At 44.1% G+C, this 22,373-nt stretch overlaps 2 protein-coding genes across 3 annotated transcripts; both read right to left on the bottom strand.

Annotated features, from left to right (window-relative positions):
• Positions 1-276: 276 nt before the first annotated feature.
• LOC116709821 (mRNA (2'-O-methyladenosine-N(6)-)-methyltransferase-like) lies at positions 277-16,023 on the bottom strand. Of its 2 annotated transcripts, none has more exons than XM_032548481.1 (16): positions 15,910-16,023; positions 14,420-14,574; positions 14,224-14,348; positions 14,019-14,144; positions 8,893-9,038; positions 8,668-8,822; positions 8,450-8,597; positions 7,112-7,195; positions 6,937-7,036; positions 5,973-6,132; positions 4,759-4,928; positions 3,722-3,808; positions 3,456-3,640; positions 3,290-3,383; positions 3,046-3,221; positions 277-2,208 (listed from the first exon to the last, which is right to left on the bottom strand). In XM_032548481.1, exons 2-16 carry the CDS (start codon positions 14,544-14,546, stop codon positions 1,899-1,901), a joined length of 2,193 nt encoding a protein of 730 aa, XP_032404372.1. In that variant the 5' UTR covers positions 14,547-14,574; positions 15,910-16,023; the 3' UTR covers positions 277-1,898. The 2 variants fall into 2 exon arrangements, with proteins under 2 accessions (XP_032404372.1, XP_032404373.1); XM_032548482.1 differs by having other exon boundaries at positions 8,893-9,026.
• A 1,070-nt stretch (positions 16,024-17,093) lies between these two features.
• LOC116709828 (haloacid dehalogenase-like hydrolase domain-containing 5) lies at positions 17,094-22,080 on the bottom strand. The gene is made up of 9 exons (XM_032548491.1): positions 21,485-22,080; positions 21,129-21,320; positions 20,942-21,054; positions 20,169-20,262; positions 19,835-19,868; positions 18,818-18,992; positions 18,565-18,741; positions 17,887-18,052; positions 17,094-17,581 (listed from the first exon to the last, which is right to left on the bottom strand). The coding sequence occupies exons 1-9, from the start codon at positions 21,539-21,541 to the stop codon at positions 17,399-17,401; spliced, it is 1,191 nt and encodes a 396-aa protein (XP_032404382.1). The 5' UTR covers positions 21,542-22,080; the 3' UTR covers positions 17,094-17,398.
• Between the last annotated feature and the right edge of the window lie 293 nt (positions 22,081-22,373).

Below are 22,373 nucleotides of genomic sequence, written 5' to 3'. Positions count from 1 at the left end.
GTTTTTTTTTTTTGTATAGAACTATTATTTAACTGGGTTTAGATGTACAACCGAACTGGGTCGGACTAAGGTGAACTTTAACTTCTGGGTTTTCACTTCATCGTGGATGTTCAGTCACATCTTATGGTTTTTATGGGGCCTAAAGCTTGACCCCATAAGGAGCAGAAGCATTTGAATCACGGGTCAGGCTAGATAAATAAATGAAAAATTAACGGAAGTCCTCGGGAAGATAGAAAGAATGTCTGTGTGTGTGCAGAAGGACGAGGTGACTGGTCGTACTGGGCTGGATATATTTTTACTAGGAGAGAAGCTGCAGGTTTTCTGCAGGCAGTACGAAGGACAGACTGAATTTACACTGAAGCTGGAAGGACCCCGGAGGAGACCACCTAGTCCAGGTCTGAACTTCCTCCAGCGGGTTCATGCAGAGCAGGAGGAGCCCAGCTGTCATACGCGGCTCTACTGTACACACTCATATACATCATAAACACTTTGGTTCGGTTAAAACACACAAACACATTTCATCTCTTTAAAAAGGTTAAATTAGACCAAATAAAAACTGATCAACAGCAAAACATCAACAGACCTCAAATCAGTCCAGCTGTACACTATCTACACACAGACAGGCGCCTGATAGGTCCACCACCAGCCAATCAGAGAGCACTCAGAAGTGGGAGGAGTCAGCTTTCTTCCTATTAAAGATGGACACGTTCAGACAAAACCGGTTTAAACCAGATAAAACTGGTTCTATCCAGATTAATCCAGACTAACCCATCCCTACAGAACCCAGACCTCTTCAGACCAGATTTATCTAGATTAAATCAGAATATACTGGATCTAACAAACATGAACCAGATTACATTAGGTCCAACCAAATCAAAGTAGATCAGACTGGATCTAACCAGATTGTAATGGATCAAAGAAATCAAACCAGATTAAATAAAAAAAATGCTGAACTGAACCAAACTAGATTAGAGAGGTCACCAGATTAAACTGGACTAATTTGGTTTAATTCACACCAGATTAATCAGGTTTAATCCAGATTAACCTGGTGTGAATTAAACTGGATTAGAGTTCACTTGATTAAACTGGATTAAACCAGATTAATCTGGTTATATCCCATCCCAACACAACCCAAATCCCTTCATACCAGATTTATTTGGCCAAAGCCTGTACATACTGGATCTAACAAACATGAACCAGATTAGAGTAGGTCCAAACAAATCAAACTAGATCAGACTGGATCTAACCAGATTGTAATGGATCAAAGAAATCAAAACAAATTTTTAAAAAAAAACTGAACTGAACCAAACTAGATTAGAGAGGTCACCAGATTAAACTGGATTAATTTGGTTTAATTCACACCAGATAAATCTGGTTTAATCCAGATTAATCTGGTTTAATCCAGATTAATCTGGTATGAATTAAACTGGGTCAGACTAAAGCTCACCTTAACAGCTTGTATTTTCTAATCTCGTGTGAATCACAGAACTGGATTGGGACTGAAAGATCGTTTCCATGACTACTTGTCACAGTTTCAGGATTACCTGATGCCCCGCCCCTCTGCTACCGAGGCCACGCCCCCTGCTATAGGGCCCGGGTCCCAGACATGATAGCTGCCATAACAACCAATTAGGGGACGCCCCTCAGGTGGATTTTACTGCTGGAACTCTGAAGCAGTTCAGACGCTGACATCATTCAGCTTCAGGTGAGCTTCAACCAATCAGAGCAGCCAACAGACTAAAGAGACGTAGTGAAGTTTAAATGAGGCTCCGCCCCCTGATGGCGGTGGTAGATTACCAATAAGAGGTGAGGATGTGCTACAGGTGCTGGTGAGGGACTGGTGATGTTCGTAAACACACATTTACATTAGGGGCGTGGCCTGCAGTGGCCACGCCCCTCTACATCGCAGTGAGCTTGTCCTGAGGGCTGCTACTGCTGCTGCTGCCGTTGTTGTTGCTGTCATGGCCGCCAGGTGACATCATCGCGCTCTGTGTCCTATCAGAGGCCTTAGGGGCGGAGTCTCTGTCTCCAGGGGCGGACTGGGCGGGGCCAGGGGACGACAAGGAGGAAGTGCGAGACAGAGAGGGGCGGTACGCCGCCGTCAGCTCCGCCAGACGCTCCGGAGTCGGAGCCCACTTTCCGAAGCCAGCGTCGTTCTGGAGGAAGAGCACGGCGGTGCCGTGGACGGCCCGGTAGTACATGTCGTCCCTGGAAACAGAACTGGGTCAGAACACGCTTCCCAAAAAACAGAAACAAAAGAGGCAGGGACAGCGCAGTCCAAAAGTATTCATACCCTGCAAGGTTCAAAACCATAATCCTAATCTTTAGGCCAGGACTTTGACTGGACTGTTACAGAACCACAGTTACCTCCAATCAGCAAAACAGGTTGGTAAACCTAAAAAAAAATATTTTAAAAAAACCATTTTCCAAATTACATTTTTTCTTTTTTTTGGACAATATGGATATTTTTTTTCACCTTTGCACCGTTTTATCATTCAGATTGATGCCAGGGCGGCCATGTTGTTGGAAAAGCGTGTTTTGCATCTACTGTTTACTTAGACTTTAAATTCAGGTCAACTCTACCACTGTCATTGCCGGGCTACAATTTTTTATTTTTAATTACGAGGATAAGGTTGTAATATTAGGAGAATAAATAATTTTATAAGAACTCCAACACAAAGGAAATACTTCAACTTTTAACACATCAGCATAAAATTATCAGCAGCTGAATTTTTGAGCAAACTGACCACTAGGTGGCAGTAACCAGACTGGCAGACTGATTGAGCTGCTCTGTTAGACCCTGATAACCAGGAACTGTTATTCTTTGAATTTTACGACGTTCTTCTGGTAAACTTGGGTCTTTATTCTGCTGATATTATAACTTTATAATGGAAAAACTAATTGTAGCCTGGCCCTAATACTTTTTGAAAATCAGAAATAGCCGATTTTGTTTTGATCCAGCTCTATGTTAGGGGTATGAATAAATCTGGACTCAGTATGTCACTCTGCTAAGCCCGCCTGGCCCCATCAAAACCAGAGCGGTACCGCTTGCAGATGTGCTGGCTCCCGGAGCGGTACTCGTGTTCGTAGGCCGGGACGTTCAGCTGGTGCCGCAGGAACCGGCTGGCCTCCATTCGGGTCAGCGCCGGCGTCACTGGGTCGCGCCACTCAGGAACAAAGACGATGAAGGACAGTGGCTCGGAAGACCGATCCAACAGTTCCTGATGGAGACACGGACCAATGAGTCCAGAACCGGCCCGGACCTGGCCCGCAGCGGCCCGGCTCTCACCTCGAAGTGCGTCACCATGGCGTCCATCAGCTCCTCGCAGAACGGCGGGTTGGCTTCGAACGAGCCGCTGACCGGGCTGAAGGACAGGAACGGCCTGAAACACACACAGCGTCAGAGCCGCCCCGATAAGCCCCGCCCACATCACCTGGCCAGGTGAGCGCCTCACCCTCTGGACCCAAAGAAGCCGTCGATGTCGGGGAAGGCGGAGCAGAACTGCTTAAAGTAGCAGTTGAGCGGCGAGGCGAAACACTCGAAGGTGACGCCGAACTGCCGGTTCAATGCCTCAAACACCGCCACCGGCAGCGCCCCCTGCAGGCCGCTGCCCTCGTTAGCACCGCTGCCAAACATCACCTGGACACAAACACACCTAGTTAACGAAGCTGTCACTGCAGAACTACTGGACCGGAACCGGACCGGCTGGAGAACAGTCACCTGGTATCGCTTCAGGAGGCACCAAACTCGGGCCAGGAACTTCTCAAAGCGAGGGTCATCGATGCAGCTGTACCTGTACAGCAGCTCCTGCAGGTGGGACAGGTGAGGACAGTCAGACAGGTGAAGACAGGTGGGGACAGTCAGGCAGGTGAAGACAGGTAAGGACAGTCAGACAGGTGGGGACAGTCAGGCAGGTGAAGACAGGTGAGGACAGTCAGACAGGTGGGGACAGTCAGGCAGGTGAAGACAGGGTCTTGTTTTTAGTGAAAACACGAGCAGCAGCAGCAGCATTGTTCTGGAACAGCGGACATTAGTCCTCTGATCCTGGAAACGTTCTTCAGGTGACAGAAGGCCGACTTTGGCACCGTCTTTTTGTAGCTTTGAAGGTTCAGGTCAGAGGTCATCACTACACCCAGATTTATGGTGTGATCTTGAGATCAAGACTCTAGCTTTAGTTTAGCTGTGTGTTTATAAAACTAAAAATTATATAATATCTGAAGTTATAGATATAATGTCCTTGGCTTTCATGTTTACTAATCTATTCATTAGTCTTTTGAGCTGCTGTGGAATCAGTAGTTTACGTCGGCCATCTTTGTGAACTCATGCGGCTAAATGGCGACAGCAGAAGTTGGGAAAACATCCAGCCTGCTTGTTGTTTTTATTAAAATAGTATAATTAACATAATCAGTACTTTTTGAGTTCTGCACCTAAAAATTAACCAAAGTATGAAACAAACTAAGACTACTACTATAATGAATAAAACATAAACTAAAACTAAACAATATTTAACTAATAAAAATGAGCAAACACACTTTAAAAACTCATTCAAGCTGAGTTAAACAAACAGAATAAAACTAAACTCTAATGAAAAAATCCCAAACTGTTGTAACTTCAGTTTCTGTTCAGAGGGAGAAAGTATTGGCACCCCCATCATTGATTTAAAGTTCCAGAAACACAATTAATGACCAGACAGAAGGCCTGGAGAGACAGCAGAGTAATCAGATTACTCCCAGTAGTATCCAGATTACAGGACCAACCAGCTTGCTGAAGTGTCCCCGGTTGACCTTAACCATCTCTCCTCTGAAGCGGAGGCAGGCCACGTCGTTCTCGAAGTGCAGCTCCACGCGGGGCAGGGCGGGGGTCGGGATCGACAGCCGGACCGGGTAGCAGTAGACGAGCCGTGACTGGGGCGGCGACGCGCACGTCTCTACAACCACGAGGTCAAACAGGGTCAAACTGTTATTTATTCATATCTGATAATTATTCATATCTGTGATGTGAATAATTTATGGCTGAGAGCCTTACTGTTACATATTTTACTGATTGCAGGTTTTTCAGTCCTTTTGACTGAGTAGCTGCTGTTTTGTGTCTGCAAGTATTTTTGCAAGTTTTACATCTAAATTAAGTGAATTTATTACCAGATCATTTTTCCATTTTGCCAGATCACAGAGTAGCATTTATACCTGAAGTGAAAACTGAACAGCCAATTCAGATGATCGGCCTCATGGATGATCGGTATCGGCAACAAAAAAACCTGATCGGAACGTCATTAATCAAAAGGATACAAAATGTATTTATTTATTGTATTCACATAAATCTGAAGGTTTGGTTTAATGTCTGCGGCTTGGTGCGGTAATATGATCTGTTGGTTGTGATTGGTTGTTATTTCTCAATGTGAATGCAGGATTTAAAAGAAATAGTGTGACTGGATGAAAACACCTGGCTGTGATTGGCTGCAGATTTGGCTCATTTACATAAACTTGTTGTAATGTTCTGTTTTAATGAACATCCTGTACGTGTTTTAAAATATTCTACCCAGGTAGGTTTAAAATATTCCACAGTATTTTATGTTATGATATAATCTTTCTGTGCAGTATGCTTACTGTATCCTTAATTCTGTTTTATATATTTTTATTTTTTGGTGATTTCATGCTTTGATTGTCTGGATCTTTTTGTCCTACTTTATTAAGTTACAGCACAGAGACTGAGATAAATGTTAACGCTAAACATTATTTTTCATTCACACAGATTTATACGCTCACATCAGTCTCACTGCGCAATCAACACAAACCTCTAAAAGCTCGACTACCACTCAGCCTTTAAAGATGAGCTTTTAGAGGTTCATGTTGAGGCTTTTATACTCGACACATAAAAATAGAGAGGTATGAAGCTAGCTTAACCCATCACCAAAGTTACCGGTACATTAAAAAACTATTTAGAATAAATAAAAGCAGCTCAGGTGTGTGTGTACCTGTGGAGGGGTCCTGCAGCAGGCTCAGGTGCGTCTGCCTCAGGCGGCGGCTGTATTCGGCCGACAGCTGGTAGATCTTGGAGCAGATTCCTTCCACAGAGTCTTTGGCGACGGCCGTAACATGTGGCCCGCACTGCTGCCTCAGGTGTTCCAGGCGGTCCTGCAAACACAGGCACAGGTGAGACATCGGGGTCGCTGAACCTGTAAGGGGGCGGGGCCTGAGCGTCTGCTTTCAATTAGAAATGTTTGGGTTTTGAAGGTTAATTTTAGGAAAATCTTTTTGTTTCCATAGTTCAGTGATGTCAGTGTTCAGAATGGCCATCTTGTCTATATGGACTTCTAAATCAAGTCAAATCTACAACGGTGTATCAGGGCCAGAATACGATCTTTTAATTTAATTCAGAGAATAAAAGTTGTGCAACGAAGTCGAAATATTACCAGAATAAAGTCCTAATATTAGGAGAATAAGATAATAAATTTATGAGAACTTCTACACTAAAGATAAAAGCTAAAATGATTAAAGTTTGCTGTGAAGTTATACTTTGCAGCAGCAGAACTTTGTAACGACTGAATCACAACAGAGCTGTTCCTATTTATGCATCTCTACAAGTTTTTTATTAAAAATATTTAGACATTAATGTAAAATTCTTTATTTTTTTTATTGCTACATTGTCACAATTAAACAAAAATTATTGTCGCCTGGTCCTGATACACCGTCGTCCAACTCACAGAAGGGATGACTGAAAAAATAAAATAAAATATTTTCTGCTGAAAAAATAAAATAAAATATTTTCTATCATTTGTAATTTTGTTTAAAAAAAAAAAAAATTTAAAATTGGATCTGCTATGAAAAAGTTTATTTCTAAGCTGGATGGTCCAGCTCTAGTTTCAGTGACCTCCTGCTCAGCTCCTGATTGGCTGGTGAAGTCATGTGACAGAAAGTGATGTGATGCTGAGGCGTTACCATGTAGTCCTCCTTGCTGGCAGAGTGATCTCTGCGCAGCCAGTTCATCGTATCCTCGGCGTTCCACTTCACCACCTTCCTGCTCTCTGGACTCGCATTCCTGCACAGGTCAAAGGTCAGCATGAGCCACACCCACAGCGCCGTCCCACCCTGTGATTGGTCGGCTGGGGCTCACCTAGAGTCGATCATCCTCTTTGCTGCCTCGGCGTATTTAAACAGGAGTTTCCGAGCCTCCTCCTTGTACTTGATACGGGACAACCTGATGGACACAAACGGACCAGAACCGGGTCAATCAGCAGCCACAACCCCACCAAGCTGCATAGACCAGGGGTGTACAAACCTTTGGTCACGTGAGTCAAAATCGTCAGACCAGAAATACTCAGTAGTCCTAAAAAAATTTTTTTTTTAAATAATTTTAAAAACTAAAATGACCAAAATGTTGTTGTGACTCTTTGACCTGCTCAACAGTAAACTAAACATGAACTATTTTACCTAAACAAAGTAATCAGATATTTTTACAGAAACAGGATTGTAGATCCAAAACTAATTTTCCCACATTTTCCTGGTTTCCCAGAATAAAATTTAACCACTTTCAAGGTAAATTTTCATAACTTTACAGAAAACCAACTTAGAGATAAAAACTATTTAAAATAACAACAAAAAAAAGACAATTTCAATTTATTGTTATTGAATATCAGCTATAACTGCTATTAATACTTTTTTGTGATAATATTCAGCATTCTAGAGCAGGGACAAGGAGACAAAAATAAAACAAAATGTTATGTTTTGAAATGTTTTCTGTACACCTGACTAGTCTGACAACAAATCTAACAAAAATCCCCCAATTCCAATAACATTGTTTAACATATCAAATACAAGATGATCAATAAGTCATTGAGTCATTAGGAATAATTACGTTAAAATAATTCAAACAAATCCTGTTAAGGTTAATGACCTTCCTGATCAAAGTAAATACTAAAACACAATATGCAAAAAAGTTACAAATATCTTCCCGTTAAGTTTCCTGGCATTTAGCTAATAGAAATAATTCAGGTATTTCTAACTGACATGAACCAGAAAAGTTTATTCTGATTTAACTTCAGACAGCGAGGAAGAAAAATTTGTCTTTTCATGAGGTGTATGTAAATACCTGGTTTCAACTGTAAATAACATTTTCCAAATGTAAGCTTTTAATTAAACTTTATTCCAAAATTGTGTAGCTTGAATATCAAGAACTTTCAAGGACTTTACACAGAAATCAAGAATTTTCCAAACCTTAAAAACACCTCAATGAAATTCAAACATTTTCAAGAATTTTAATCACATTGTGTTGCCTCCTACATTTTTAAAGTAGATTTTAATTTAAAAAGTTGTAGTTTTGTTCTAAATTATTTAATTTATTCCTTTGGTGTGGTCAGCGGGCTGCACAAGATCAGTCCAGAGGCTGTGAATGGCCCGCGAGCCCCACTTTGAGCACCGTTGCCCTATCTGGACCAGGGTTCAGGTTCCCTACCTGATGGGAATGTCGTTCATGACCTCCCGGAACATGGACGGCGAGACGACGGGCTCACACTCGCTGGGCAGCAGCGGGTCCAGGCCTTTATCGATCACCTTCCTCTCCAACAGCCATCGGTTGAAGGATTCCCGCGGCGGGTCGATGCCTGCGGCGGACACACACACCACATGATGCGCTCTGTGGGAGCGAGGCGCTGTCAGTGGACGCTCGCCTACCTTCTCGCTGGTGGCACAGCTCGTGGTAGTGCTGCCGCAGCTTAGTTACCAGCTGAGCCCGCTGCAGCTCGATCTCGGGGTGCGGCGGCAGGTGATTGGCTGCCGAGCGCTCTCTGATCACCGCGTTGGTCTGGACGTCCAGATCCCAGTAGATCCTGGAACGACAACCCACATGCAGTCACTGAACGCCCCTGCAGGGGAGCGGCGGCGGAGCGGGGCACTCACACGGCCGGTCGGTAGGGGGCCGGCGCCGGGCTGGGCGTGGTGGGCGTCGTCGCTGGAACCTGCTTCTCCTCGGGGGCCGAGCTCCACGGTTTGACGCCAGGTGTGCTGGGAGAGATGGGTGTGGTCGGCTCCACCTGTAAACACAACTGGACTCAGTTACCCATCAGCCACTGCTCCTCAGTCACTGATCACATGACCCAACATGGATGCTTTATTCTAGAGCTGCAATGATTTATTCTTGATCCTTCACAACTAATTTAGTAATCAACTCCAACTCCACTGCAGTAAACAAACTGCAGGGGGTCTTCATATCCTTGTCTGCTTATTCAGGTGGCCAGCAGGAGTCTCTCCACCTTCATGTATCTGTATCTTTCTCTGTAATTATCAGGTTTATTTCCTTAACAAGCTCAGATAGTCAGGTTGAGTATTTCTCCTCTGACAGCCAAACCTGGTCAAAACTTTTACTTTATGACTGGATTTTAGTTGCGTGTCAGAGCAGAACATGGCGCACTTGAGCTATGTTGTACACTTTAAGACAGTTCCTCCCGCCGCTGCTAGCTGGAGGCTAATGGTGCGTTCACACCAAACGCGTCTGGTTTACATTCAAAGTCTACGCGGAGCGTCAGATGCGCTCGACGCGCCAAACGCTCCAGACGGTTTGAAACTCGGCGCAACCGCCCTGGACGCGCCTCCACAAATGAATGTAAATCAGACGCATTCTGTTGCGTGTTTCCAGTTACAGAAACCCGTTTCAAAGCACCACTGACTTTTAACATGACGACACGCAAAGCAAAACATGGAAGATAAATCAGCCTGTTTGGATGTACTCACCACCCGGAGCTGGCTTTCAAAGCGCGATCTGGAGAGGAGTCGTTTTTGATTTTCTGTAAACCTGTTCCGATGTTTTCAAATTAATATCCATATTTTGACAGCTCTCTGCTTCTTGTTCAGCCCAGGAAGCTCACACCAACTCATCAGCTTTTAAACGCAGGATCAGTACTGTCCGGATTATCCAGTCATCGTTGCGACTACCGAAGAACATCGAGCTTTTACCGCCTGTGACTCCGCAGGCACCAGATCAGACCCAGATCCAGGTTCTGCTGTTAGCAAGGCTAACGTTTAAGAAGTGGAGAGGGACTGTGGTTCCGTTTGAAAAAAAACAACTTATCTTGGATATTTTCTTCATCACCTCTCTGTCGCGCTTCTCTTTTTCTTTCTCTCCTGCGCTCCGCTGTCATACTTTCTGTTGCCGCATGGTCAGAAATGTCTCCCCAACCCTGATGCTTTCGCACAAGACCCGCGGTTAGCCGGACATCTTCTCCCGCTCCGAGACACACTGCGCATGTCTCAGAGCGCCGCGAGACACACTGCGCATGTCTCAGAGCGCGCCGCGAGCCAGTTAAAGTTGGGCGACGGCTGGCAGCGGAAACAGAAACACGTAATTAGGAAGTCGCGTTATAAATTTATATGTTTAGCATCCAGCGAAAACAAAGAAGTTAAATAAACGGGACAATATGCTGGCAATTTAGTGACATTTCCACAGCTGTGGTCCTGAAATAAAATCCCTACGTCAATGTCCGACACCGAGACCGAATGGATCGAGTCCAGAGGAGAACCAGAGAAACACGCACCACAGAAAAAATTGCATTGTTTTGCCCTTGTTTGCAAATTCCATAACTTTACATGACCTGAAATTAAATTCCATAACTTTTCAAGTCTTCAAAATAGAAAAAATTAAATTCCATGACTTTCCAGGTTTCCCATGACCGGTATGAACCCTGTAAAAAGTGGTGAAATCAACCTTTATTGAAGATAAAGATTTCACAAATCACAAACATGGTTTTAAATATTCTGCTATTAGTTTAGAATAATCCAGTCCAGGTTTGAAGTGTTGTAGTTTTTTTACTGGAGTAGATTAAATATGCTGAAGGTAGTGAAAAATTAAGTGGAATCGCCTCAGATATTTCCGGAATCGGAAACAAACTTCAGCTTCGTCTGTTCAGTGAGGGATCCGCATCTTCCTGCTCACGTCTGTGTTTTATTTCAACAGTTTTTGCTTCTGAGGACGCGAGGAACCGGGTGGACGTTTAAAAAACAGCGCGATGATTGTTTTCCGTTTCTAGGCAACCGTGACATCAGCACGTGAAGGCAACATCGGTCATAGCGGTCGGTCCGCCACCACCATTTTAATATTTCAGCAACAACTCGCTGCCAAATAAAGAACGATTCCGTATTTTACAAGAGGAGTCCTCCCACGTTTTACCCAAAACTAACATTTTGGGTAGAAATGTTAGAAATGAACCGTCAGTTCATCCATCACCGAATGAACTGACGGTGTAACACAGCCTGCAGTTACTGTCATGTGCGCCAGAAACTTACAGTTCACCAAGAAATTTATCTCAACTCCATTATCAGATAACATTGTATGCATAACTTACTTTAGAAATAATATCAGCGCTGTGAGTCTTCAGGTGTCGCTTAAGTTTCCTCGAGTTTTGTCCGGCGTTCAAAATCCACACGTGCCGCTGTGTCCCTCAACAATTCAGCTCTTCTTTCAGAAACAGTTCTTCATAGCCTCGTCGGAACAAGTCCATAAATCCTTTCTGGGTTTGCATCCACCAAGTCTCTTCAAGTAATGCGCTGCGTCAATTATGATTAATGAGTTACGTCAGGAGGTGGGCGTGGCCAAACATAGAGAGTCACTGAAATATTTTATCTCCTTATGAAAACTCACAGACATCTTGGCATGTTTTAGTCATCAAATGTTACTTTAGTCATTGTCTCACTATTGTCATAGAAAAGAGGAATCAACAAAATAAAGTCGTTATCCTCATTGTTACCAAAATCAACACTGCCAACATGGCTGCTTTTTTATAAAGGATCAAACATTTAATCGAATCCATTACTGAAGTAATCACCAACTAATTTAGTAATCAGTTGATCGTCAACTGGGGTATACAGACTCAAACAGGCCATTTGCTTTAAGACCAACACCTTGAGAGCAGCACTGAAGACCAAAATGTACAAAAATATAAACATTTTGGGGCGTGCCGTGGTGGCGGAGGGGTTAGCGCGACCCACATTCAGGCAAACGTAGCCTCGACGCGGCTGTCGCGGGTTCGACTCCCGGACCTGACGATGTTTACGCATGTCTTCCCCCCTCTCCTTCCCCTTTCCTGTCAGCCTACTTTGAAAAAAAAAGGGACACTAGAGCCCACAAAAAGACCCCTTGCGGGGCGATAAAAAAAAATATATATATATATATAAACCTTTTGGATTTAATACAAGAAAAAATCTTAGTAAATCTGTTTTACCAGAATTCCTCTTTTAGCTTCACCTGGTTAAGCGTCTGGTAAAAAAAAAAGCCCATAATAATCTCCTATTGAGCATCTTAGGCTACCTCATTCTTAATAGGTTAATCCTAAAAATAATCTTCAGATCAGCCCTACACTGTGCTGACCAGTGATGGCAAAGTTACTTTGAAAAAGTAACTTTAATCGGATTACTGATTACTCTTTGAAAAAGTAACTCAGTTAGATTGCTAACTATTGCTAAATCGATTTGGAAAGTAACTAAGTTACATTAAAAGTAACTTTTTTAGTTACTTTCAGCAGCTGCTAACAACAATGCTCCGCCTCCTGTGAAAATTACACTGATCTTTGCCAATACTCAATTGTAAGCTATTTTATAATAGTAACATCAACAAAGTGTCTCCACTGATAAGGATGAACTGAAGAGGAGATTGTTTAATGGTTACAACAATACAAAAAAAAAAACCATGAGTAATTTGTGTGGTCCACTGTTGTCTGGATAACTCTAAGAAGGATTTTAAAGTCCCGTATTTCCCCCCAGCCTCCAGGTTCTGCGTTACGGCCCTGCGTTTGGTGTCAAAGCGCAGCGCACAGAGCTCCTCCTGCAGCTCCACAACTCACATGGCTGCACAGATTTGTGACACTTATTTTAATATTAATAGTTATAATGGCGTTAAGTTGCCATTATAATTATTGGCAACTACGGACACGTTTATTCGTGGCTGTTTTCACGTTTATTGCGCTGTTCAAATTAGTCTCGATGTTTGCAGTTTTCTGGAGCGCAACGCGAAGCTCGACGTCATTCAGAGGTAATATATTAACTTGACATTAACAAAGACACCGCGGGACGGATCATCCGGGAAATGATGGACAGGGAGAGCCTGACTAAAACTACCTTAATGACGGATAAATTCTGGGATTTATTATGAGTCTCTGCTTATTTCCAAGCCCAAAAAGTAACTTCACGTTCAAAAACGAGCCCAAAAAGGCACAACCCTCCACTCATTAAATTTGCAAGTGACTTAAAAAAAAAAAAAAGCCCAAAGCCGCTTATAATAATCGGACTTGGCAACAGAAACTCAAAATAGTTCCAGTTTTTCCACCAACAAATTGCGCATCTCCCTCTTCCCTCCATAGTTTACATTTCTGTTGCATAGAGACGTCGGTCACTCGACAAGACGCGTAGAGGAAATACAATTAAATAACAAAAGAAGATAGTAACGCACAGTAACGCAAAGTGATTTCGATAAGTAACTGTAGTCTGACTACTGGATTTGAAATAGCAACGCGTTAGATTACTCGTTACTGAAAAAAGTGGTCCAACGTCTGATATCACTGGTGCTGACATTATATTATTTACCTGCAGATGCATCCTTTGCTACAAATTATCAAGCGTTCACTAAAGGAATGCTGCTGTATGGAACATACAAGCTTAAGCAGTACACTGAAAAATCTGAGGAACGTGCCAATTTTGTAATCCGATTACTCGTCAGAATAATCGATTACTAAAATAATTGCTAGTTGCAGCCAGTATTAATTTTTACAGCAAAGTTTTACTTAGTTTTGATCATTTGACTAAAAAGACATTTAGTTTTAGTTAGAATTTAATCAGAATTGTTTTAGATTGTCTAGTTTTAAACCACTAATTATAAAAAATTTAGTTGACAAATTTATGTACAATGTAAAAACTTATTCATCAACACAGAAATTCACCATGCTTTTAACCAGTGATGGAAAAATTATCTGAATTTATCCGATTAATGGATAAATAATGGATTATTAAAATAATGGTTAGCTGCAGCCCTTGTTTTTTACCTTTGTTCTTTTGAAACTGTTAGGCCCCGCCCCCTGCTCCTCAGAGCTCCTCCTCTTCCTCTGGCCGTTTCCAAGGTTACCATCTCCTGCCTCTGCAGGAGCTGCGTTCAAACCCAGCGGGTCAGACTGAAACAGATCGATTAGTCATCAGCGCTGCAGCTGATTGGTCGATTGACTGCTAAATCGATTGGTGGCGCAAACTCACGATGACATCATGCTGACCCAGCACAGGCACCTCCCACAGGCTCTGATTGGTGAATCTGTTGAAGTAGTAGGGCCGGTTCTCCCTCCTGGACCAACACTTGGACCATCCAGCCTGGACCAACTCATCTAGCAGGACAAGTGAGACATTAGAGCCGGACACAGGTGATAGAGGGACAAGTCAGAGGACAGGTAGGTACCTGGAAGCTCAGGTGATTTGGAGGTGGTGGACGGAGAAAGGGGCGGTCCGTGAGAGGAGGCGGAGCCAGAGGGTGGCACCATGGTGGCCGCCTCCCCCTTCACAGATCCCTGGCTGTTATTGGACATTTCAGCTGTTCATCACAATCATGTGGACCTGATAGGAAGAGACAGGCTTTCAGAATAAAAGACAGAGGAAGTAAAATGGTCCACACCGTTTTCAGTTAAAAATGAATTGAAGCCAAATGTTTTAATGCAAGAGGAGAAAACTAAAACTAAAAACTCCAATGATTTTTCATCTACAGGTGAATTAATGAACATTCTGGGCATCTTTGGACTTTTAGCTGAATTAAATAAAAAAAAAACATCAGATAAAGGTTCAAAGCATGAATGGGGATGATCTATAAATTCATTTATTTTAGGATTTAAAACTGTGAAAACCATATATCATCAACCAGGAAATGCTTCAGTGATTCTCTGATTATAAACATAAAATGCAGTTTCATTATCAGGTTAAACAGAGTGAACATTTCCTCCTGCTGCTCAGCTTCACCTGAACATCAACACGTCTTTCCCTCAGGGGCCCAGGGGGGAATCAAACTCTCAACCTAACTATTGCCATTGTCATTTTAAGAATGATCTTAAAATGACAGGTGTGGGTTCTGATTTTATCCTGGTTCTGACGGACTAATCCAGACCACCTGAGTCTGGACCTGCCAGTCTGTCTAAGACTGGAGAACTGAATGGAAGAACGTTCCTTCAGAGAGGACACCTGGTTGATCAGGAGCTGATCGGCACCGATCCATCAGCTCCGGTCGCTTCTGATTCACCAGCAGCCGATCAGTTCTGATCCAGCAGTAGCCGATCAGTTCTGATCCAGCAGTAGCCGATCAGTTCTGATCCAGCAGTAGCCGATCAGTTCTGATCCATCAGCGCCTGATTGGTTCTGTTTAACTAGCAGTAGATCGGTTCTGATCCATCTGATCTTATGTTTCTGTTTGAAGCTTTTCGGTTGTTTTTCTTCTCAGACGCAAGAACGAGCGCCATGGTTACACGCATGCGCGCTGAGAGCCAGCGCAAACAGGGAGGAGGGGGAGGAGGACAACAAAAGGCTGCGGCTGGTGCTCGAAGCCCGCGCTCCGCTATCGGAGACCGCGGCGATTACTACTACTCCGAGGAGCAGCCAAACCGCCTGAAAATGTGCTAAATCTCCGCGGACTGGGCGGCCTGACCCGATAGCTGCTCTGACAGTGGCCAATAGATGATTTTGTCGGACTCTGAACTCCGATCCGCTGCCGCCGCTAAGCTCCAACTCCTCTCAAAGATGGCGGACACGCCCCTGCCACAGCTCTGCGCGCCTTTACCAACATTTCTGCTCCGGAATCTCGACCCTCCGGCTCCGCAGCCCCGGAACCGCCTCCGTCCGCAATACGAAACCTTAAGCCGGCTGTCGGTGTGTTCCTAGGACTCGTACGGGGTCTGCTGCTCTTACCTTGCGTGGTGAAACAGCAGACAGTTGGGGCTTCTCCGCGCTGCTTTTCAGTCGTCCGCTCCGCTCCCTCCCCGCCTGCTCAGACATCTTTACAGGGACCCGGGCACAGTCACTGCGCAGGCGCGGCGACTGACCCGCTTCCGGTTTCGACGTATCTGCTTCCCGGTGCCATGTTGAGGAGGTCAAAGTGTTTAAACCACAGCGAAGTAAAGCCCAGAATAGAATTGAACTGGATTTCAGTCACCAAACTGAGAGAATTAACATAGACCATTTGAAACTAACAGTCCGAGACTTAATGTGTTTATTCCACACCGTATGAAAGAAACGGTTTATTAAAATGACCTCAAATCAGCAATTCATGAGCTGAATACACCTAAATATGTTCAATAGACAAACTTTACTTTCCCGTGAATGTTCAATCTATAAAATAAAGACTAACTGCTTTAACGGTTTTGAGTGAACCCGTCAAATCCGTTCTGGTCAAGTATCTCATTAAATTCACCACAGTGGTAGAATTGTGCTCCTGTATTAATGGTTTTATCTTCACAAGTTCAGTTAGAAGACCTGAAAACCCAGAATAATCGGACCTAGACTTGACCAGGGCTAGGGTGTAGATAACCTATGGAGGACGTTTTATCAGACAATGAGTGAAGGATAGCTGACACAGGAGGTAGGTTGTTGGAACCAATGGGTACTAAATCTGCCTATTTATTTTTCCTTTGGGATCAATAAAGTTATTTTGAATTTGAATTCACCTCCTTAACCAGTCCTATTCTATCAGTGTTCACACTTCATTTTGATGTCATTACCAAAGAATAACCAATTAATCGAGTCACCTGGTCCACCAATCACCACTCAGGTAAACCTGCTAAAGAATCTGCTGAAGGTTCAGATGGCTCATCAATCATCTGAGGTACTTTGAACCCAAAGTTTTTGTTACAAGGTCTATTAAATGATCTGAAAAATAAAATATATAGCTTCACATTTTAAATTCACAAAGATTTTATTTTAATGCTAATTCAGTTCATTTTGACTTGTTCATGACATCACTGCAGTAAACTGTTACACTTTTCAAAAATTATATATAGAATGATCTAAACATTTGCTATGACCTTTGGTCCTGTAGAGACACACTTACACAGGTAATGCCTCACCTGCTTGGACTCGATATGAAAACAACAAGGTTGAGAAAAAGTTTAACAGTTTATTTTAGTTTTCTGATGTTCACAGTAACAAAATGAATTCACACAGGTCTAGACTCAAAGGTACTGCTAGCTTAGCTTCACCTGTTCTGCTATAAAAAATGTAAAGATCACTTGTGCAGCTTCAGACGGTTTGAGGTTTGAGATCCACCTCCAGAACTCTACTCATATAAGACAGAGACAGTCACCACAGGTAGGAGATAACAGGCCACGTGTGATCCAAGTGTCCAGTCTGAACCACATGTTATATGTTAGATGTTGAGACGATCAGTCGGAGGACAGGTGCGTCAGGTGTTGGGACTCTCCTGCTGCAGCATCAGGTCCACAGCAGCCTCCACATCCTCCACCATGTGACTCGGTTCTACCAGGTCTGGCTCCACTTTCAGGTCGTTCTCACCGTGGACCATCGTCTCTGAGACGTTCTGGTCAACAGGCAGTTGAGAATGAGGGTTATACACACCTGTGCACACCTGGAGACAGGTAGAGGATCATTATAGCAACAACGAGTCAAAATAAGAAAGGTTAAAGCAAAGAAAGGTCATTTATAGAGAAGTAACATCTGCTGAGGTAATGGACCTGTAAAAACCTAGGTACGCTAAGAGGAGGAAAGATCCTGTAAGGTCTGGCAAAGTAAGGTACATTATGGTAAGGCAATACATTTAAATGTTAAATGTACTTGTACTACTTCATTAAAATCCATGTTGTGTACACATCCACCCCAGCTGTAAACCCTAAAGGATCCCAACAAAATTTTCAAAAAGGGGTCTCTACCCACCAGGATGGAGCGGCACTGAGCCGCAAAGGCAAGTTCCTCCACCACCGGTACCACGGTACCGGTTCCTTGGGCCACCAGTTTGGTGTCGCTCATCATGTCAGTGTGGTGCTTGGCCAGGTAGCGGTTATAAAGATTGGCACCATAGATGTCCGTCATCAGGTTGTCTCTAGACAACGGGAACAGTGTCTAAGTTTCTTTTTAAAAAGTCCTCTAGAGAGTATTGTTATTGAACATTAATCAGTTTAGTGGAACATTTTACAGAAGCTCTAAAGCCAGGGAACACCAACCATCTCCATCTTCCAAGTTCTACAAAGGCAGCAGTTGCTTCAGAGAGGAAGACAGAGTGCTTGGTTACCTGAAAGTGTTGTGGGAACAGGTGGATCAGTCACATGGTGCACAGGTTTGGTCATTCAACAGCACAGGCAGTTAGACAGCCTTACAGACAGAAAGACAGCGTCACAGACTGGGGGTTTCAGAACATAGCACAGAGACTTTGGTTTCATTCAGAATTACAGATGAAGACTAAGACAAAGTTATCAACAGGGTAACAGGTGGTGCATCATAGGTGGTACAGTTACCAAGTCTCTGGTTTGGTTATTTGCATTGAGGGACAAGCAACAGAGGGAGATAGATCCAGAGACAGACTCAGAGACATGTTAAGAGATGGGTTGTGGATACCCAACAGCATAGATGGTGGACAGCTTGTGGTTCTGGTTCTGCTGGCGCAGCAGCTGCTCGGCGTACTGGTACGTGAACAGACTGGGTTTCCCAAGCACTGCCTCATACTCCAGCCTCCGACCGGTCATCTTCCTGTAGATGGACTCCAGACAGAGCAGGAACATCCCGTGACCGAACCTGAAGCAACACATCCGTGTCACCAATGGCTGAACGCCCTCCTGCCCCGCCCACATCTGAAGGGAGTGGCTGTTACCGTGGTGACGGGGCTTCAGCCATCCACAACAGGTCCATGTTGCAGGCAAGAACGGGCATCTGTGCCGATAGCTGAGTGTCATACACACACCCGGGTCTACCATTGGTTAGCAGCACATCAACGATTAGCTGAAGGTTGGTCTCCCATCTGATTGGCTCCCCAAACAGGATGATCGCTACGGCAACACAAGGGAAGACAATTTCAAACAAAAATGGCAACAAAAAGCTGCTTTTGGCCTTTCCACTGGGAAAGATGTGAGCTCTCATTAATCCATCACACCCTCAAGACACAAAGCTGTCAGGAGTCTAAAGCGGCGTCACTAGCGCCCCTGGTGGTTCAGAGATGAAACAGCAGCAGGCTGAGAAAATCCTGCCACCAAAGTTCATCCAATTCAGAAATATTCTTCTTGAATGGTAGAAGAATATGACCTCAGACAAATAATCCGTTTAGACGTTCGTCAGACCTAGGCTACTGTAACCTCATTAGCTGGTGGCTAACCTCGAGGTTCAGTTTTCTTTTGTTGGCGTTCGCTAGCTTGGCTTTTAGTTGACGTGTTTCTGTTCCACAAACATCTCTTAATTGAAGAAGTACTTACAAAATTCACATGAAGTCTGATGAACGACGAACTTTACTTCTCCTTCGGTAGATATCACAAAACAATCCCTCAATCTTGCATAGCATTCCACATGTAACGGTCAGAAAACTGTAGCCAAGTTAAACACGTCACATCCAATTTACTTTTTGATCTACCGTGACACAGCACGTTTCATATATTTTCAAGTATGTCCACTAGGTGGCGATTTTATACAAAAACATACTAAGAGAATCTTATGGTTAAGAAAATATCTACGGCATATACAATAATAAACAATGTCACAAATTGACATTTTTGGCTCTTACACCACAAGTCTGTATTTTCTGATCAAACGTTCAGCTGAAGGTGCTGTTGGGTTTTCAGAGGTGATGGTGAACCGAAGATTAAACCTGAGATTCTGGGCGTTGTTGTGGTTGTGTTACCTTGCATCTGCGGGAGGATCCTTGAAGAACTGGGCTGAAATAAACAAAACAACAAAAATATATCAGCCGGAACAGGAGGCACACTTCCGGTGGCTCAGTAACTAATCAGTGGAGACACCAGAATATACAAAACTGTCTGAGATGGTCGTTTTCCCAACTTTAGCCACCAGATGGCAGCACATATCAGAGACTCCTCCTTTAAAAACATGTCTAAAGATATTCAGCGGACACTTTTGGAAATACTGTTTTATCGATCAGCTATAAAAATCATCATGAAACAGGACATACATTAACTCCAGGTTCTACAGAACTGCTCAGGTTAGCCAGGACTCACAGTGCTGGTGGGTCTCCTGCTGTGGTCCACCATGTCCAGCAGAGGGTGCTGTTCTGAGAGCTCCTCCACGGTTACGACCTTCTGGAAACCCAAACTGAGAAATACCGAGTCAAGAGTCCAAAACATCAGGTTCAGAACAACATCTGGTCACCAAACATCTCCGAGGTTTGATCAGAGTTCTGATCCGTGTGTTGCTGCAAAGTCTTAAAGGGGCAGTATTATGTGTTTTCAAGGGACATAGTGCCATTTTATAGCATCATCAAATAACTGTTACCTGTAGTTATTATAAAAATGCTAAATATATCAAATATGACTTAAAAAATGTGACTTCCTGATTTAATGTCTTGAAATTGGGCCTCTGTCTCTTTAAAAACTCCTGCTCTTTCTGAAGCTCCGTCAACATGGCTCCTCTATTAACCCTTTAATGTTTTTACCAGCGTTGCTCTGAGCAGCAGCTCCTTTAATGAGCTCAGCAGTTCCACCAGGTGTTTGCTAATTGCTGCTGCCTAGTCTTAAGGAGGTGAGGGAGGAGCTGCATCTCAAAGGTGGGGCTATTTCCACCCAGGTGTTTCGCAGCTGAATGGTTGCTATGGAGACTAAAGAAATAGATTTTTTTGTTTTGTAGAAAGATCAAAAACAGTTGATTTGACACATACTGCCCCTTTAAAGTATTGTAGTCTTAACTCACTCAGCCACAACAAATGAAAGAAAAATGGGAAACTTTAAAGCTAACAGGTGAGCCAGCAGGTGACCCACTGGCAGGTGACGGATACGAGTGGGCGATCTGGGTCACTGGTCCCTGTCCGGACACCAGAACACATTTATTGTGGAACGTCTCCATCATGTGCAGAGGGCTGTGCGACAGAACCACCTGCTCAGGTGCGATCTGCAAAAGAAGCGCATGACTTGTTTTGATCCAATCACACAGCAGCAGCAGCCTTTAAGCCCCTCCCCCTCTACCTGCAAGTCCAGCAGGTGAGACAGCTGCTGTGCCTTGTGGTGTCTCGGACAACTTCCTGCATTGGTGACAAAAACAACAGGAAACAGAAAGTTCTGGTTCTGGTCCATGAGCTTCCTGAGGGCACGCCGAGCAGCCGGGATCACGGATCCACCGCGCAGGAGGACGCCATCGACATCAAAGAGCACGCCCACCTGGCGGCCGGACAGGTGGGAGACAGGTGAGGTTGGCAGAACAGACCAGTTAGACACCAAAAGGAAGGAAGGAAAGTAAGCAATCAAGAAAGGAAGGACTCCAGAAGGAAGTGGAAAAGAAAGGAAGGAATGAGGAAGCGGACAGAGGACTGTGTCCCCCTGACCTGTCTCACAGTGGACGCCTGGCGAACCAGCTGCAGCCTGAAACCTCGGCTCCACATCCCGCCGGTCTGACCTCAGAGCAGCTGCTGCTGCTGCTGCTGCTTTAAAACCACAGGGCTGTGATGTCACTGGGGTGGGCTAAATGATGATGTCATTGATGATGAGAGGTCTCCCATTGGTTGAAGCCAGGTGACTCACAGGTTCCCTCTGTTCCTCCGTTCCCTAACCTCAGACCGACCGCGTTCCTTAGCTTTAAATTGAGGCTCCTCAACTTCAGAAGATGTTTCTTAGATTCAGACTTACGTTCCTGTGCTCCACTCTGAAATGTTAAATTGTTTGAGGCCAACAGCTTAACGCCTGGAACTCTATCTCCCCCTTGAGGCAGTCAGAGGAATAGCAGGACCAAGGTTGGTAGCGGTTCCTCAGGTTCTCTTCTTCTTCATCAGCAGCTTCAGAAACATTTTTGTTTTGTAATTTATGCAAATCAGAACCTGCAGGCTGATATTGAACATCTCTAGACATCACCATATGGTTCTGGTTCTGATGAGGTGAGGATGGTTCTTCTGTCTAGAAACAGAACCTAAATACTCGGTCCTGATCGTGCTGGAGCTGTAAATGAGTTGCAGCTGACTGCAGTTGTGTCCTCACGTGAGGACACGTGCAGCATGCGCTCCCTAATCAGCCAATCACATGCTGCAGAGTGATGCCTCTAATCAACCAATCAGCAGCTGGGAACACTGGGACAGAGACGCTCTTCTGTCTGGCAGAACCGGTTCAGAACTGGTTCAATGTTCAGAACCAAGAGACTCCAGAAGGAGGTCATGTGACTATCAGCTCGGGTTCTGGTTCTGAAGGTTCTGGTCTGGATTCCTCTGGTTTCAGCATCATCAG

The sequence above is a fragment of the Xiphophorus hellerii genome, chromosome 20 (genome assembly GCF_003331165.1).
Source record: "Xiphophorus hellerii strain 12219 chromosome 20, Xiphophorus_hellerii-4.1, whole genome shotgun sequence".
Classification (NCBI taxonomy): Eukaryota; Metazoa; Chordata; class Actinopteri; order Cyprinodontiformes; family Poeciliidae; genus Xiphophorus; species Xiphophorus hellerii.
The sequence above is the reverse complement of the archived record's forward strand: the minus strand, read 5'-3'. Positions and strand labels throughout refer to the sequence as shown.